The 14,388-nt window shown below is 33.8% G+C and overlaps 1 protein-coding gene across 4 annotated transcripts in view; it reads left to right on the top strand.

Moving 5' to 3' along the window:
• Window positions 1-14,388, top strand: part of Map3k2 (mitogen-activated protein kinase kinase kinase 2) — a 93,439-nt gene that overhangs the window by 38,415 nt on the left and 40,636 nt on the right. For 2 of the 4 annotated variants that reach the window (XM_063258828.1, XM_063258829.1), the window contains exons 2-6: window positions 3,328-3,395; window positions 5,228-5,346; window positions 6,648-6,688; window positions 8,222-8,321; window positions 14,106-14,219. In XM_063258828.1, the coding sequence (XP_063114898.1) occupies window positions 3,389-3,395; window positions 5,228-5,346; window positions 6,648-6,688; window positions 8,222-8,321; window positions 14,106-14,219 (381 nt within the window). In that variant the 5' untranslated portion in view covers window positions 3,328-3,388. Of the gene's footprint in view, window positions 1-3,327; window positions 3,396-5,227; window positions 5,347-6,643; window positions 6,689-8,221; window positions 8,322-14,105; window positions 14,220-14,388 lie in introns of all 4 variants that reach the window. The other 2 variants (XM_063258830.1, XM_063258832.1) reach the window with 1 other exon arrangement.

Raw genomic sequence — 14,388 nt, forward strand, 5'->3', positions numbered from 1 at the left:
GTTTCAGTCTGTCCACTCATATCAGATTTGAGGGCACAGATATCTAACCCCAAAATAGCAGGTTATACCATAGTAACTATCCTTAGTTTATTAACTTAAACTGAAACCCTCCCTGTATTATTACATTGTCTTACTATGACTGATGTTACTTGAGTCTCGTTTGTTAGACTGTGGTTTTGCCTTGGCTGGTTTTATTTGAGTTTGGTATGCTTGATAGTATCAAGTCTAAAAGCAGAGGCAACTACTTTGAAGATGACAAGATGTAAAAGATATCCATACCGGTTTTGATTATTATCCGCTTTCAAGTCCTACAATGTTTTCAAAGTTGTGTTTTTATAAAAATAGCTATGTAATGCTATGCTTAACTGTATTAAGCCTGATGATGTGGACAAGTCTATTGAAAATAACAAGAGAAAGCATAATAACTATGGTAGATCACCTAATATTGTGGTCTTATGTGTCTTTTTCATTGCATGTTTTTCTAGGAATTTGTTTTGTTGTCTTGTTATGATCTGTTTTTCCCTATAATACAGAAAGGATAGGTATATATGTAGAAATTCACACATGAGAAGAATTTTTTAAACTATTTATGGGAATAGATTATATAATACAAGATGTAATGAACAGATACTCTGAAGAAGAGACACTAAGAAACCCAATGCTAATTCTGTAACATTATGATATAAAATCTAGCAATACTATTATTCACTGTTCAGAGTGATATTAGTCTAGTCTCTTTAAGTTCAATTTCAGCATACATAAAGATAAAGACAGCTACTACGAAGAGGATGAGAGACATTGTGGTAGTCATTATTGACTTCCCCAATGTCAGATCTTGAAGACCTAAAAAGCCTTCATCATCCTGTAATGATTTGATTAGTTCTATAATATGCAGTATGTATTCAATGTATGCGAAGATGGGGACAACTATTTGGAAGAAAACTAGAGACAATAAGATAGACAGTGAAGATCTCCATTGGACTTGCTTTGAAATCTGTATTTCTTTAAATTTTTTTTCTTTTTCTTTCTTTTTTTTTTTTTTTTTTAATCTTTTTCCTTTTTATCCGTCTGGGGATTGAACTCACGACTACCTGCTTACAAGGCAGGCACTTATGCTGCTGAGCTAAATCCCCAGCCCCCTTAAATTTTTTCTTTATGAACTGTTTTGTTCTGTTTTGATATGTTTAATCTTAGCCTCTTTAAGATAAAAAACAAGTGTGTAGGACTTATAACCATATTACTAAATTTTTGTTGGATCATTGAGCAGAACTGTTGGCGGTGTCACTATTTGAATGTCACTTTATATGCTTTAATTTTGTAACCTGAACAATTATTTCTAAGATGACAATATGTAACTTATCAACTAGTGATTTCTTACTGTTTCTTTTTCTGTAATTTTGTATTATTTCTACCCTTTTTTTCCATTTTTTGTTTCTTTCTCTTTAAATAATAATAATAATAATAAAGTAATTTTTGTTTCTGTGCTTTTTTATTTTCTACATATTTCCACTCAACTCTATTGTTTCCTTTCTTTAATTCGCTTTCTTTTTAAATTACTTTTCTTTAAGCCAGGTGTGTTGGCACACACCTGTAATCCCAGCACTTGGGAGGCTGAGGCAGGAGGATTGCCATGAGTTTGAGACCAGCCTGAACTACAGTATGAGTCCAAGGCCAGCTTGTATACAAAGCAAGAGCCTATCTTAAAGAACCAAACCAAACCAAAACAAAAATTTCTTTTTCTACTCTTGAGATTTTTAAAATAGACGTTTACAGTTATAAATTTATCTGTACTTTAAAAAAGTATCCATTTAGTTTGGGGCTTGTTGTAATTTTCATTCACATTTATCTCAAAAGTATTTTCAAGTCTCTCCATTACTTTTTGATCTATTGGTGCTATTTGATTATGTTAGTTTAGTTTTCACATATTTTTGAATTCCCAGAGTTTTCTTCTGTTACCAATTTTTAATTTCACTGCATTGTTGCTGGAGAAACCACTTTGGGTGATGGCAGTCTGTTTATTGAGATTTGTTCTATTGCCTAGAGGATGGTTTGTCTTTAAAATGTTCTGTGTACATTTGGGAATAATGTTTATTCTCATGTTTTGGTGTCGAATATTACGTAGATGTCTATTACACCCAGTAGTTTTTTAGTATTATGCAAATCTGTTTCTTTACTCATTTTCTGTCTTCACTGTTTTATCTATTGAAAATGAGGTGCTGAAGTCTCCACTTCCTATGCAGTATTTGAATTGTATATTTCTTCTTTAACTTTTGTCACTTTTTACTTCATATATCTTGGGGCTTGTTAGATTATAACTATTATATTCTATTCTGTCTGATATTAGTACAACCACTTCAGGATTCTTTTGGCTACTGTTGTGTAATTTATTTTTTCCATCTTTTCACTTAAAATTTATTCTCTCTTTGAATCTGAAGTGTGTTATTAACAACATATAGTTGAAATAAGTTCTTAATTTATAGTGTTAGTCTTCACTTTTTAATTGGTTGGCTGGTTCCATTTATATTTACTGCAGTAACTTATAAAGGGTCAGATATGCCATTTTCTCTTTGTGTTCTTTGTGTATTATATCTTTTTGTTTGTTTCTCCATGGCTGCCTTTTGTACTAAGTAAATATTTTTTGGTGTGCTATTTCAATTCTCTAGTATCTTTTGCTCTTTTAAATTTACTTTTTATGGTTGATCCGAGGATAACAGTTTATACCTTAATTTACTACCAACTTAATTGTAAAAGAATATAAACATACAATTCTTTTTCTTCTTTCCTTTGTGTTATTGTTATAGAAATTATATCACATATCGAAAGCCGAGTAACAGTTTTTAATTATTACTTTATATAATTTAGTACATTTTAACCAGTGTATGCATTTAAACCAGTGTATTCATTTCCTGTTGCTGCTTATACACGAGAGTTAAGATGTCAGTCATATTTATTCCTAGAAAGGATTGTTCTAAGCAGTTGTGTTTTTAACCTTGTAAGAAGAGTCTTTGACTGGTACGTGAGCAATTGTATTTCAGCATACTTTCCAGCTTTTCTTATAACTGATAATGGCTCGTTTACCTAAGTTCTATACAAGTATTGTGTGTGTGCTGAACACCTGCTCTTCTTTTGGAAGTTAGGATTTGGTGTTTTAGGTAATAGTGTCTGTATGATCAGCCGCCACGTATAAAGTGCCTCTTTTCCCCAAAAACATGTAAAATATTTTTACTGTCTGTCTCTCATTATGTTATTTATACCAAGTTTTTTTTTTATTTTTATGGCCGCCTCTTCTATCTTATTATTTATATGTTTGTCTTTTTATCTCCTAAGGCAATAAAGAATGCTGACAGCAGAACCATTTTTTTAATTGCCAATTGTCAAGTTGATTGCCATGATGGGTAAGTTCAAATTAAATGGTTATTTTTAGTAATAATTAAAAGATAAAATGAGGGAGAAGAAATTTTCTGTTATTTATGATCAGCCTTTTTAAGAAATTTTATGATATAGCAGATTTATATAATGCTTTTACATTTACTGATTTTCAGCTAAGTCACTTAGTAGTACTTGTTTGGACACAAGTAAGAACATTCCAAATAAACATTGAAGATATATTTTGATTTGTTTAGAGTCTGATGATAAGAGAAAAATAAAAGTTTATAGCAGAATAGAGCAACAAATCACTGATGCTCAGAAGTAATGTTTTATAAGCCTTGTTAATACCCTGTGGTATTATGATTTTAATTTGAAGGCATAGGACTGGATTGTGGATATTCACTGTATATGTCATTTTGTTCCCCCGCCCCCTTGGTGTTGATGATTCCATTGTGAGGAAGGGATTACACAGGGAAACACTAGAAAGAAATCGAGAAGTGCCTGCCCTATCCTAAATTGGAAAAATGGAAGAAGAACTTGTATGCTAAATTAACTTGTGCCAGTTTGTTTTTTCACACTTTATTCCTGCCTTCCTACACTTTTCACACTTTTATTCCTACCTCTTATTTAATTTTTATTTATTTTAATTATTTCACACTTTTTTCCTACCTCTTATTTAAAAATAACACTGCATTGTTTACAACATATGCATGCACACCTGATCTCATAGGCTTAAAATCTTCAATTTGCCCATATTCTTTATTTGGAATGGCTATTATACTCTCAGTGTAAGTACTGTACTTATAGCAAGCATTCCAAGGCAATGTGTCACCTTCCTACTTTTGAAATTCCTTTCACTTTCTCATTTGTAGTGATAAATGTAGTGCCTTCTTGTTGTTCAGTTTCACCACTGTAATCAGCCTCACCTGTAGCTGAAATTGTGTGCCTTATTTTTGTTGTTACTTGCATTCTAAGCTATATATTAATCAAATTGATTTCTGTTGTCTTTGTCAAGTAATACTGCACTGTAATAAGCAAAGCATAGCCATTACTTAAAAATACATACAAAAATAGTCACAAAAATCTATGACTGTTTAAGTGTGAATCACAGATATTTGAACTTTTTTTGAGAAGGTTCGCATATTATTTTTAAGTATAATAAAAAAGATGTATCTAATTCAGTATTTTTGAGCCAGGAATGGTGGTATATGCTTGTAAATCCAGCACTCAGGAGGCTGAGGCTGGAGGATCTATGCAAGTTTGAGACCAACCTGGGCTGCATAGGGAGTTCAGGCTCAGCTTGGCCTACATAGTGGACCCTGTCAAAAAATACCCCTCCCGCATAAAAAGAGCATTTTTAATAAAATATTTTATTTGAAATTATCTCTAAAATACTTTCTGATTTTGCATTAAATTGTATGTCTTCCAATATATGTCAGAAACCCACTGCTGCTTCCATGTATATGCCCAGTGGGATCTTCTCTGCCTAATGGGTTGACTCATGATCTTCATGACATTTATAATTATGTACTTTGCCTAGTACCCTGTGACCACTATAGGGAATTTTAGTAGCATGAAACAGTCTTAAGAATAAGCAGTGCTTACTCTAGTTTGGCTGTGTTCATACGATGCTTGATCTTTTGTGGATTTGTTAGTTCACATTTCCCTACTGGGTACCTATCTACTATGTGATCCTCCAAGCCAGAAAAGAAAGAAGTTAGGTTGCCCAAAGAATAGGCATTGAAAATCTTCCAAGTTAACACATTTACATTAAATTCCATTATAAATTTTGTTCAGTGTCTATGATAAATACGTTGAAATTAAAGTTATGTGTGCATTCTCTTTCAAAAATATCTAGATGATCAGCAGGCTTTGAACTCCATCATGCATGATTTGGCTGTCCTTCACAAGGCCAGTAGACCAGCATTATCCTTACAGGAAACCAGAAAAACAAAATCTTCATCGCCAAAAAAACAGGTATTTGTTTCATTAATATTGTAATATATTTTGTTATATGAGTTGTTTTCTTGTAATATCCAGATTTATAGAGGGATTTGTTCAATATATTTAGCTTTTATACTTTTCAACCAAATGTTCTGTGAAACACTGTTTTTTTTTTTTTTTGTCCTGGGAATTGAAGTTAGGATCTGGGGCTTGCCAGGCAGGCACTTGTACTGCTGAGCTGTTTCCCTGGCCCACATATTCTTATAAGTACGCATTTCTAAAAAAATGTTTTTAATGTTGTGACTGCTAAAACTAACATTTCATCCGTTCTTTATGTACTTAAGCAGTTTTTCCGCAAGTAGTCTACCATAGATATTTACAAATGAGGATGATTTTGATTCCTATAAATGAAACGAGTCTTGGCTATCTAGCATGAAAAATAGAATTATAGTAGTACTCCCCTATCCCCCATGCGATTTCGTTTTCCACAATTTCACTTACCCAGGGTCAATTGAAGTTTGAAAATATTAGATGGGAAAATTTCAGAAATAAGTCTAAGTTTTAAATTGTGTATCTTAGTTAGACATGGTGATACATGCCTATAATCCTAGCAGTCAGGAAGCTGAGGCAGAAGGATTGTGAGTTCAAGGTTGCCTGGTCTATACTAGCCTGAACTACATAAGAAGACCTGGATTTTTTGGGATATATATATATATATATATACATACTTATTTTCTTTCTTTGTGAATAGTGTGATGAAATTTCCAGCTGTTGTATATTATCCTGCTTAGGGTATGAATGGTCCCTTTATGCATCATATCCATTCTGTATATGCTACCATGTTGACCACCTTAGTAGCTTCCTCAGTTACGAGATTAGTTAAAATATTGAAGTGTTTGTGTTCAAAAACTTTATTAATAATAGCCCCAGAAAGTAGTGATGCTGGCAATTTGGATATGCCAAAGAGAAACTGTAAAATTTCTTTTAAGAGAAGAGGTAAAAATTCTTAATTTAATAAGGAAAGAACAAAAAACTGTACCGAGTGGTGTTGGAACATTTGCCCCATAGGGAGGGTGTACCATGATATAGTAGTCAGTATTTTGCTTTGTCAGAGTTAGCAAGTGTCTCATACCCCTGACACCTTCACTAAGACATATTGGTGTTCTTTTCTGTTGAGCTCAGATTTAGCAACATAATTCTCAACTTGCTGTTTTGACAGACATTGTCATTCAATTGGCGTTGATATTGAAAATGAAATCTTCTTTCTTGTCTGCTCTATATTAACTGAGGAGCTTAGAAAAAACTGATACAGAAAATTTGTCATTTCATTACAGAATGATGTCCGTGTCAAATTTGAACATAGAGGAGAAAAAAGGTAAGGAAGGAAACATTACATGCCAACTAATTTATTTAATAAAACATTCTACTTAAGAATATTCTGTTTAAACCCTTAAGGTTATTTACAGATTTGAATGAAGCTTTATGGCTCATAAGTTGAGCATGTCAGGGTAACATGTGATTAGACTGTAAGATAAAATGTATTAAAATTCAGGCTAAAGATTAGAAATGATTAATGTTTTTACTTTGAAATACTAGGAAGTAAGGTAATGGCATAATGTAACCTTTATATATTAACATTTTAAAAAATTTTTACTCATTGGAAGGTAAATATATTCTTAAAACTATGTCATCCCTCCAGATACTATATGGAATTTATATGTGAATTTAATGTTTACAATTTTGATTATTTTATTGTATTCTCATGTATTTTTGTTCGAAATGTCTAGGAAGGTAAGTTGGAATAGTATCTGCAAATCATTGTCAGAAATGTAAACCTGTCTTAATTGGTATTTAAATATCAGTGTAGATGTGATGTTAGTAGTTGACAATAAAATTGCTAGCAGGAATGATAGGAGTTAGGATGGAGTTTCATTTCTGCTATTAAGTGTCATATTTAAGAAAAACTTGGCTTTAAAATGGCTTGGAAATATGCAACTTAAAGATTTAAACTTTATACAGAGATGTTGAAAAAATGCAGTGTACTAGACATACAACTATTAACCAATCTACATTCTTTCATGAGACTCTGTTATTTTTAAAGAACTCACTGTATGCTACCCCAAAGTCATTTAGTGAGCAAAGTGGATCTGGGCTCTCCCTTTGTGGAGCTTGTGGTTTAATGTAGTGTCTAAGGTTTAGTGTGCTGCCTGGAGCCAGGCAGCAGTCTTCTGGAAAAGAGAAAGAAAACACAATAATCACATTGTAATAATAGTATTTTAATTCCTTTAAAATATTTATTTTGGAGATATACTTGTGTGATATGTATGCTCATCAGTGTGGATGTGGTATGGATACAGGAATCAAGATTGAAATCCCCAAAGAGCAACTTTATTCTTCATAATAGTTTCATTGCATTCTGTTGCACATGTCATATACTTAAGCTTAGTCATTTTCTTCAGTGGACATTTTACATTGTTTTTTTAACACTTACATAGTTTTTAGTGCAAATTAAAAGCTGCAGAAATTTTGTTCTTTATAAAATTTTTAGCCGAGAGTGGTGGTGCATGCCCGTAATCTCAGCACTTGGGAGCCTGAGGCAGGAGGATTGCTATGAGTTTGAGGCTAGCCTGAGCTGCAAAGTGAATTCAAGGCCTGCCTGAACTGCATAATGAGATCCTTTTTCAAAAAGAAAAGACCAAAACAAAACAAAATTTATTAGGATAGAACATACTTCAGAGTTTCTAAACTTTATGTTGAAAAAATTGTGCACTTGATCAAAAATGAGCTATTTGATTATGTACAATGAATATACAATTTTTACTTAATTTCGTATCTGACAAGTGGAACTGTTATAAATATATTGTTTGTAGCTAAGAAAATAAAGTATTTTAAAATTTTGTCTATATAGAATCCTTCAGTTCCCCAGACCGGTTAAACTAGAAGATCTGAAGTCTAAAGCGAAAGTTGCCTTTGGACAGTCTATGGATCTACATTATACCAATAATGAGGTAAAATGTACAGTTTAACTTTTAGTGTCCTTATTTTGGAAAATAGTGTATTCATGTAAGAGACTGTTTTAGGACTGTTGTGTTTTTATTTAGTGATTGATAAGTATACATCAGATGAATAAATATCAGGTAAATTTGTAAATTGTAACTGATTAAAGTGTTTTTTTTTTCCTTATGGGAAATATTTGTAGATGATACCTACACAAATAGTTGAATAAGAATTTATGCTAGGAGAAAATATGTAAATTACTTGTAATTTTATGTTTTGTTTTTACTCTACATACTTTTTTGTTGTGATGATTTTTGAGACAGGATCTTGTTATGTTCATACTGGCCTTGAGCTGTGTGCATCCACATCTGGCCTGGAATTTGAGGCAGTCCTCTTACCTCAGCCTCTGAGTGCTGGGGATTATAGTATGTGCCTCTGCCCAGCCTGTACATACTTTATCTGTGAATGAGTTTTTCCTCTCATACTGTGCTTGGCTATAGACAGCAGAATTTTGGTAATCAGATAATTAAACAAGATTTAATGGAAAAGTCGGGCATTTTGGTGCATTCCTGTAATCCCAGCACGTGGAAACTGAGATAGGAGAATCCTTGCAAGTTTGAGACCACCATAGGGAATAAAGAGCCTAAGGCCACCAAGACCCTCTCTCAAAAATACAAATAATAAGAATAGTAATAATAATAATTTAAAAAAGGATTTAATGGATTCCTGTAGTGTTGGGATATGATCAGATTGTCATGCTTATGTGATCTCAAGGGCTTTCTCTGACACTGAAGAGCTCTGTGCTCTTGGGAAACACCTTTTTAGTCTTCAGGATTGGGTTAGGTGGTTTCCAAGATTTCCTGTAGTTCTTGAGGAACAGTTTAGTTAATTGGTTAGTTTAACTTTCAGAAAATGTTTGTTGCATTTTTCAGGCTTAATGCTGTGACTTACGAGTTACAGCTCCTCATGGCGTAGGCAATGTAGATGTGTAGTAAAAGCAGACAACTAATAAACGCGTTGTTTAAATATATTATTTGAAGGACAGGCTTGAAGAATGTTGGTCATGAAAGTGAGAGCAGTAGGCATCCTAGTTATGGTACTAAGGAAACAGAGCTGAAGGATGATATTTATACTGAATAGGAGTACAGCCTTGCAGAGAGTTTCAAGCAAATGACTGTTGCTGGGAGAGAGCAGCTTGAGAGCAATGTGCACAGAGGTCTCTAGCTAAGGGCCAAGTGGGGGTGAAGTGCAGTGGGATGCTGAGGAAAATGTAGTGCGAGGAGAACCATGAAAGTAAGTGCCTTGCAGATGGTAAAGCCCTGTGCAAAAGAAAACGTTGGAAAATACTGCATTTTAATAGCTTAATTTAAAACTAACATAAATGGTAATGTAGCAAACAGTGGTTGTCTAAAGAGACTCTTTAGAGATGATAAAGTAAAATCCATATCCTGGATGATGACTACTACACTAGTAATGTTTTGATTGGGGGTGTACTGGAGATTGAAACTGGGAGCTTTATATTGAGCCACTTCCCCAGCCCTTTTTATTTTTTGAGACAGGGTTTCACTGAGTCCCTAAATTACCCAGCCTAAAATAGAACATTTGACTTCCCTGCCTCAGGCTCCCAGAGTGTTGTAATCCCAGAGTGCTGGGATTACAACTATGTACACCATACTAGCTGAAACTTTATTGTTCAAATACTTTTTAAGGTTTCATTTAATTGTAACATATGTTGTCCAACCTTATTTTGTCACTGAATTTTGTATGTGCTAGTGTGATATCTACCTACTAGTCCCTGAAATTCTGAGGGGTTTTGTAGATGTATGCCCAGGGCTAATGTATATTATACGAGTGTGGAGGTGGAGAATGGGAATTGGTGGGGAGAGATGGTTTTCACTTTCCAGAGTAATAGCTTGCTAGTAGATAATATACTCTACTCCTTTCTTTCCGTTTCACATCCCCCTACCAATGTCTGCTAGCATCTTTTCCTATAGAAATAATTTGAATCCTTATCTCACAGTGTGATTCTGAAAGAACCAAGATGTGATCTTTTTTATTTTTAAAGCTCAAATTGTTTATCATGGAAAACTTTCACATGCCAAGATACATTAAGAATACAACCTTATTTTGATCTACTGGCCTACTAGGTCTGTCAAGAAAAATGAGTTTAGTTTGACATTTGTATTACCTATACTAGGTCCTATAATTGCCGTTTCTTTCCTCCACAGTTCAATTGTTTCTGTAATTTTTTTCTGTGATTTCTTGAGGATTGACATCAAGTTGACTGAGCCGCAGATTTAAGAATCTTTTTTGAATTTGTAAACATTGGAAATTTCTCCATTTTTTTCATGGTTTCTGAAGGATTTCTGTGTACAGTTATGCCATGAAATGTGAATGGCCTCTTGGCAGGGATGTGGTAGAGGTAGCATGAAAGCAAGATTACTTTTAAGACTTCCTGAAACCCTGAAGTTCTGAGAATTTGTGATTTTGTTAAACATTCCTAATCTGTATCTTGACATATTATTGCAAAACGAAGGTAGGACCTTCAGTGTTGTTGGTACTAGGGACATCTTACAAGTGATATTTTGTGGACCTGTGGACAAACAAAATACTCACATAGAGTGAAGTTATTTCACTTCTATAAGTGTTATTTTCTAATACAAAGTAAATTTCTTTGTTCAAAATGTACTGTTAGTGCTGGGGATTTTTAAGTGCCTGCCTGGCAAGCACAAGGTCGTAAGTTCAACCCCCCCCACCCCCCCACCCCCCCCCCACCAAAAAAAATGAACTGTTATTCTGTGAACATGTAGTTTACCAGAATGAAACAACTAAGAACTTTAATACATTCTCCATGGGGCTGTAACTCGTATGTCTCACTCCTGGGTTGTCCCTCTGATGTGAATTCAGTTGAATTTGACTGTCCCTTCTAGCTCAAACCACTGGTGATACGTGACTGTTCCTCCTTGTGGCTTGTACAACTTCTCAGACTGTCTTTGATTATACTAAAGCAAAGAGAGGCATTGATCACATTACAGTTCTTAAGGAAAATATTAAAGGGTATTAAAGAATTGCAGAGCAGTTAATTTGTGATACAACCATTGTGAGTGTGTATTACATATACCAGCAGTGCGGTACTCATGAAGATTTCTGTTAGAATTTAGAGAATTAAATATTGATAAATTATTAACTTGAGAAATGCCACAAGTGTAAATTACTGGAGAAATATTCACTTTATAGAAGCTTATTTAGTATTGGCAAGAAGCACATGCAAGTGAAGTAGAGAATGTTATGAAAATTATCTGAAAAAAATGAGTGCCACTGTGGCTGTAAAAAAAAAAATCAAGTGTGATATGATATTTTGCATGCTCTGCACACATCAGCCTCCTTTATGTATGTATAAAATATTTTAAAGAAATTCATGAATATAAATGTTTCTCTTAATGAAATTTTTTTTTTTTTTTTTTTTTTTTTTTTTTTTTGGTAGTGGGGATCAAACTCATGACCTCATGCTTGCCAGGCAAGTGCTTACACCACTGAGCTAAATCCTTGGCCTGAAATTAGTTGATGATTGTAATAATATTTTAATTGGCATGAATAGTACTAATTAATATTTGTATTTGGGCAGTTTTCAGATTCAAGAAACTAACTAGATTTAGTCCATTGATAGACTTTTAACTAATTTTAGTAGTAAAAAGACTAATAAAAGTGATTAGATCCATTTGTACCACCAGCAGTACAAGCCTCTGATGGGGCAGTCTTATACCCACTGATGGTTCAAGCTTGTGGCATTGTGTTAAGAATGGAACTGGTTGGGTTTTTTTTAGATTTGCTCTTTTTTGTTTAATAAGGTGCAGGCTGTGTGTCAGAGTGTTTGTGTTTCTGTGCTGTGGGAGATGACTAGGGAGCGGTTCAGCAAAGGAAGTATCTTCTAAGATCTTTCCTATTTTAGCTGAAGAGAACACAAAAATGGGCAGTTTTCATATATTGCTAATGTATGTCATAAAGATAATGTGCATTTTTAAAATTTAGGATCTGTCGAATGTGTTCTTAATCTCAGTTTTTAGTTTCCAGAAATATAAACCAGAAGGGGTTTATATTAACATACAGTTCAGATTTCATGAATGAGGCCAAAATGAATTATCAAGCAGAGAACTTTTCCCTAATATATTATTTAGTATAATTTAGAAAACCTGAGACTTCCTTGTGATGGTCTTTATTTTGCTGTTTATATCAGGTGACAGGAGAACATGGGAGGGATCACATCAGGACTATGAAAAGCAGAACACTGGAGATAAATATGGCTCATAGTGAAGTGAAAGGAATTTAATTATGCATATCATTAGATCAGACTCATTCTTTGATACCAAACAGTAATTCTTTCTGTTAAAAATACTCTCACAGAGAAAGAAACAGCTTAGATAACTTAGATAACTTAGAGTAATGTACAATTAGGTACAAACAAATTAGGAATAAAATTTTTAGTACAGAGCAAGTAAATATATGTGATAAAGTTTATATTAATTCTAGTTTGTATTTATACCTAGCAGGCTTACAGTGAATGACTTTTTTAAAAAGATATCTGCAGAGTGATTTCATACTGCCCACTCATGGGTTTGGGTGCAGGTTGAGCTCTCATCGTAGGCCATATTTATTAAATATGTACCAAGTAGTGTGCCTGCTTTCTGCTCTGTTCTGCTGGAGTGTAGGTCCTTGTCTTCAGGGTTTTATAGTGTAGAGGACCCCAGACTACCTTGGTCTCATATTTAAATGGCTCATATTCTGTGATTATAAGAGGTGGTTAAGAAGTGTGGGATATGGGATTTGTTCACTTGTTTGTATTGTATCCCTCTTGAAATGAAACAGAATACACTTTCTTGTTATTAACAGTGTCATCTTAAGCTACAAGGCTGACTTTTTGTTTGTTTGTTTCTGGGGATAGAACTCTGGCCTTGCCCTGAGCTAAACTCTTTTTATTTTTTGAGGCAATCTTACCAAGCCACTAAATTGCCCATGCTCAGCTTGAACTTGCAGTCCTTCTGCCTCAGCCTCCCAGTGCTGGAATTATAGATGTATATATGCCAAGCTGTTAATAAAACATATTTTTATTTTCTTAAATTGTGTGAAATATACTTCTCGTTGATCTCTCCCAGGTGCTTTTATCCTCTTATGTTGTCCATGATGGGACCAATGAAAGCAGAATCCAACATTTGAGTTTACCATGGGATGCCTGACCTGTTTAGCTTACTTCGTGTAGTGCATAGTAGTCTGGTGAGCAGGGTCAGGGAAGTAAACCCCAGGTGGACTATAGATTGCACTTTTGCTACATACATGCAGGGTATTTCATACATGCTGAAGATTTGGTTTGGTATGTTGAAAAATATACCAAGTGATAGTACAAATCTGTGGTTAACACTAGGGAAAGATTTTTTATCTGTATGATGAGAAGTTGTACCTTTATTTCATATAGTTTGTGTGTGTCTCACTGTTGTTTTGAGAACATGCTGTAACTTAAATTTGGCTGTATGATGGGAATATTCTAACAGATTAATCTTTGAGTATATCTACTAAAGGAATGTAATGATTAATAGAGCAAGCATTTTAACTACCCATATTTGTTCTAAAATTTCAACAGTGGTAGGATGGGTATAGCAAAATGTAGATGCATATACTCATTCAGACTTCAATTATAGAAATAGTCAAAGAGAAGACTATTATGAGATTTGTAACTCCCTAGTAATAGAAATGTTCCTGGCAGGATTTAACCTTGTAAGTTAATCCCATGTGCCCCCTTTTAGCTGGTGATTCCATTAACTACTCAAGATGACTTGGACAGAGCTGTGGAACTCTTGGATCGTAGTATTCATATGAAGAGCCTAAAGATATTACTTGTAATAAATGGAAGTACACAGGTATGAATTGACATTTTTTTCCTCTAAGTATTACAGGTTGTATCCTTTAAAATTCATTGTAAGAAATAGTTGTATTCTATAATTGTCGATATATTTTCAATGTGGTACATACACATTTTAATTGCTGTGATTTAATATCCTTGTTCCTTAATACCACATAGTCAAAGTT

This window comes from Cavia porcellus, unplaced genomic scaffold (genome assembly GCF_034190915.1).
Source record: "Cavia porcellus strain 051 isolate PalLab524CR breed Dunkin Hartley unplaced genomic scaffold, mCavPor4.1 scaffold_12, whole genome shotgun sequence".
Lineage (NCBI taxonomy): Eukaryota > Metazoa > Chordata > Mammalia > Rodentia > Caviidae > Cavia > Cavia porcellus.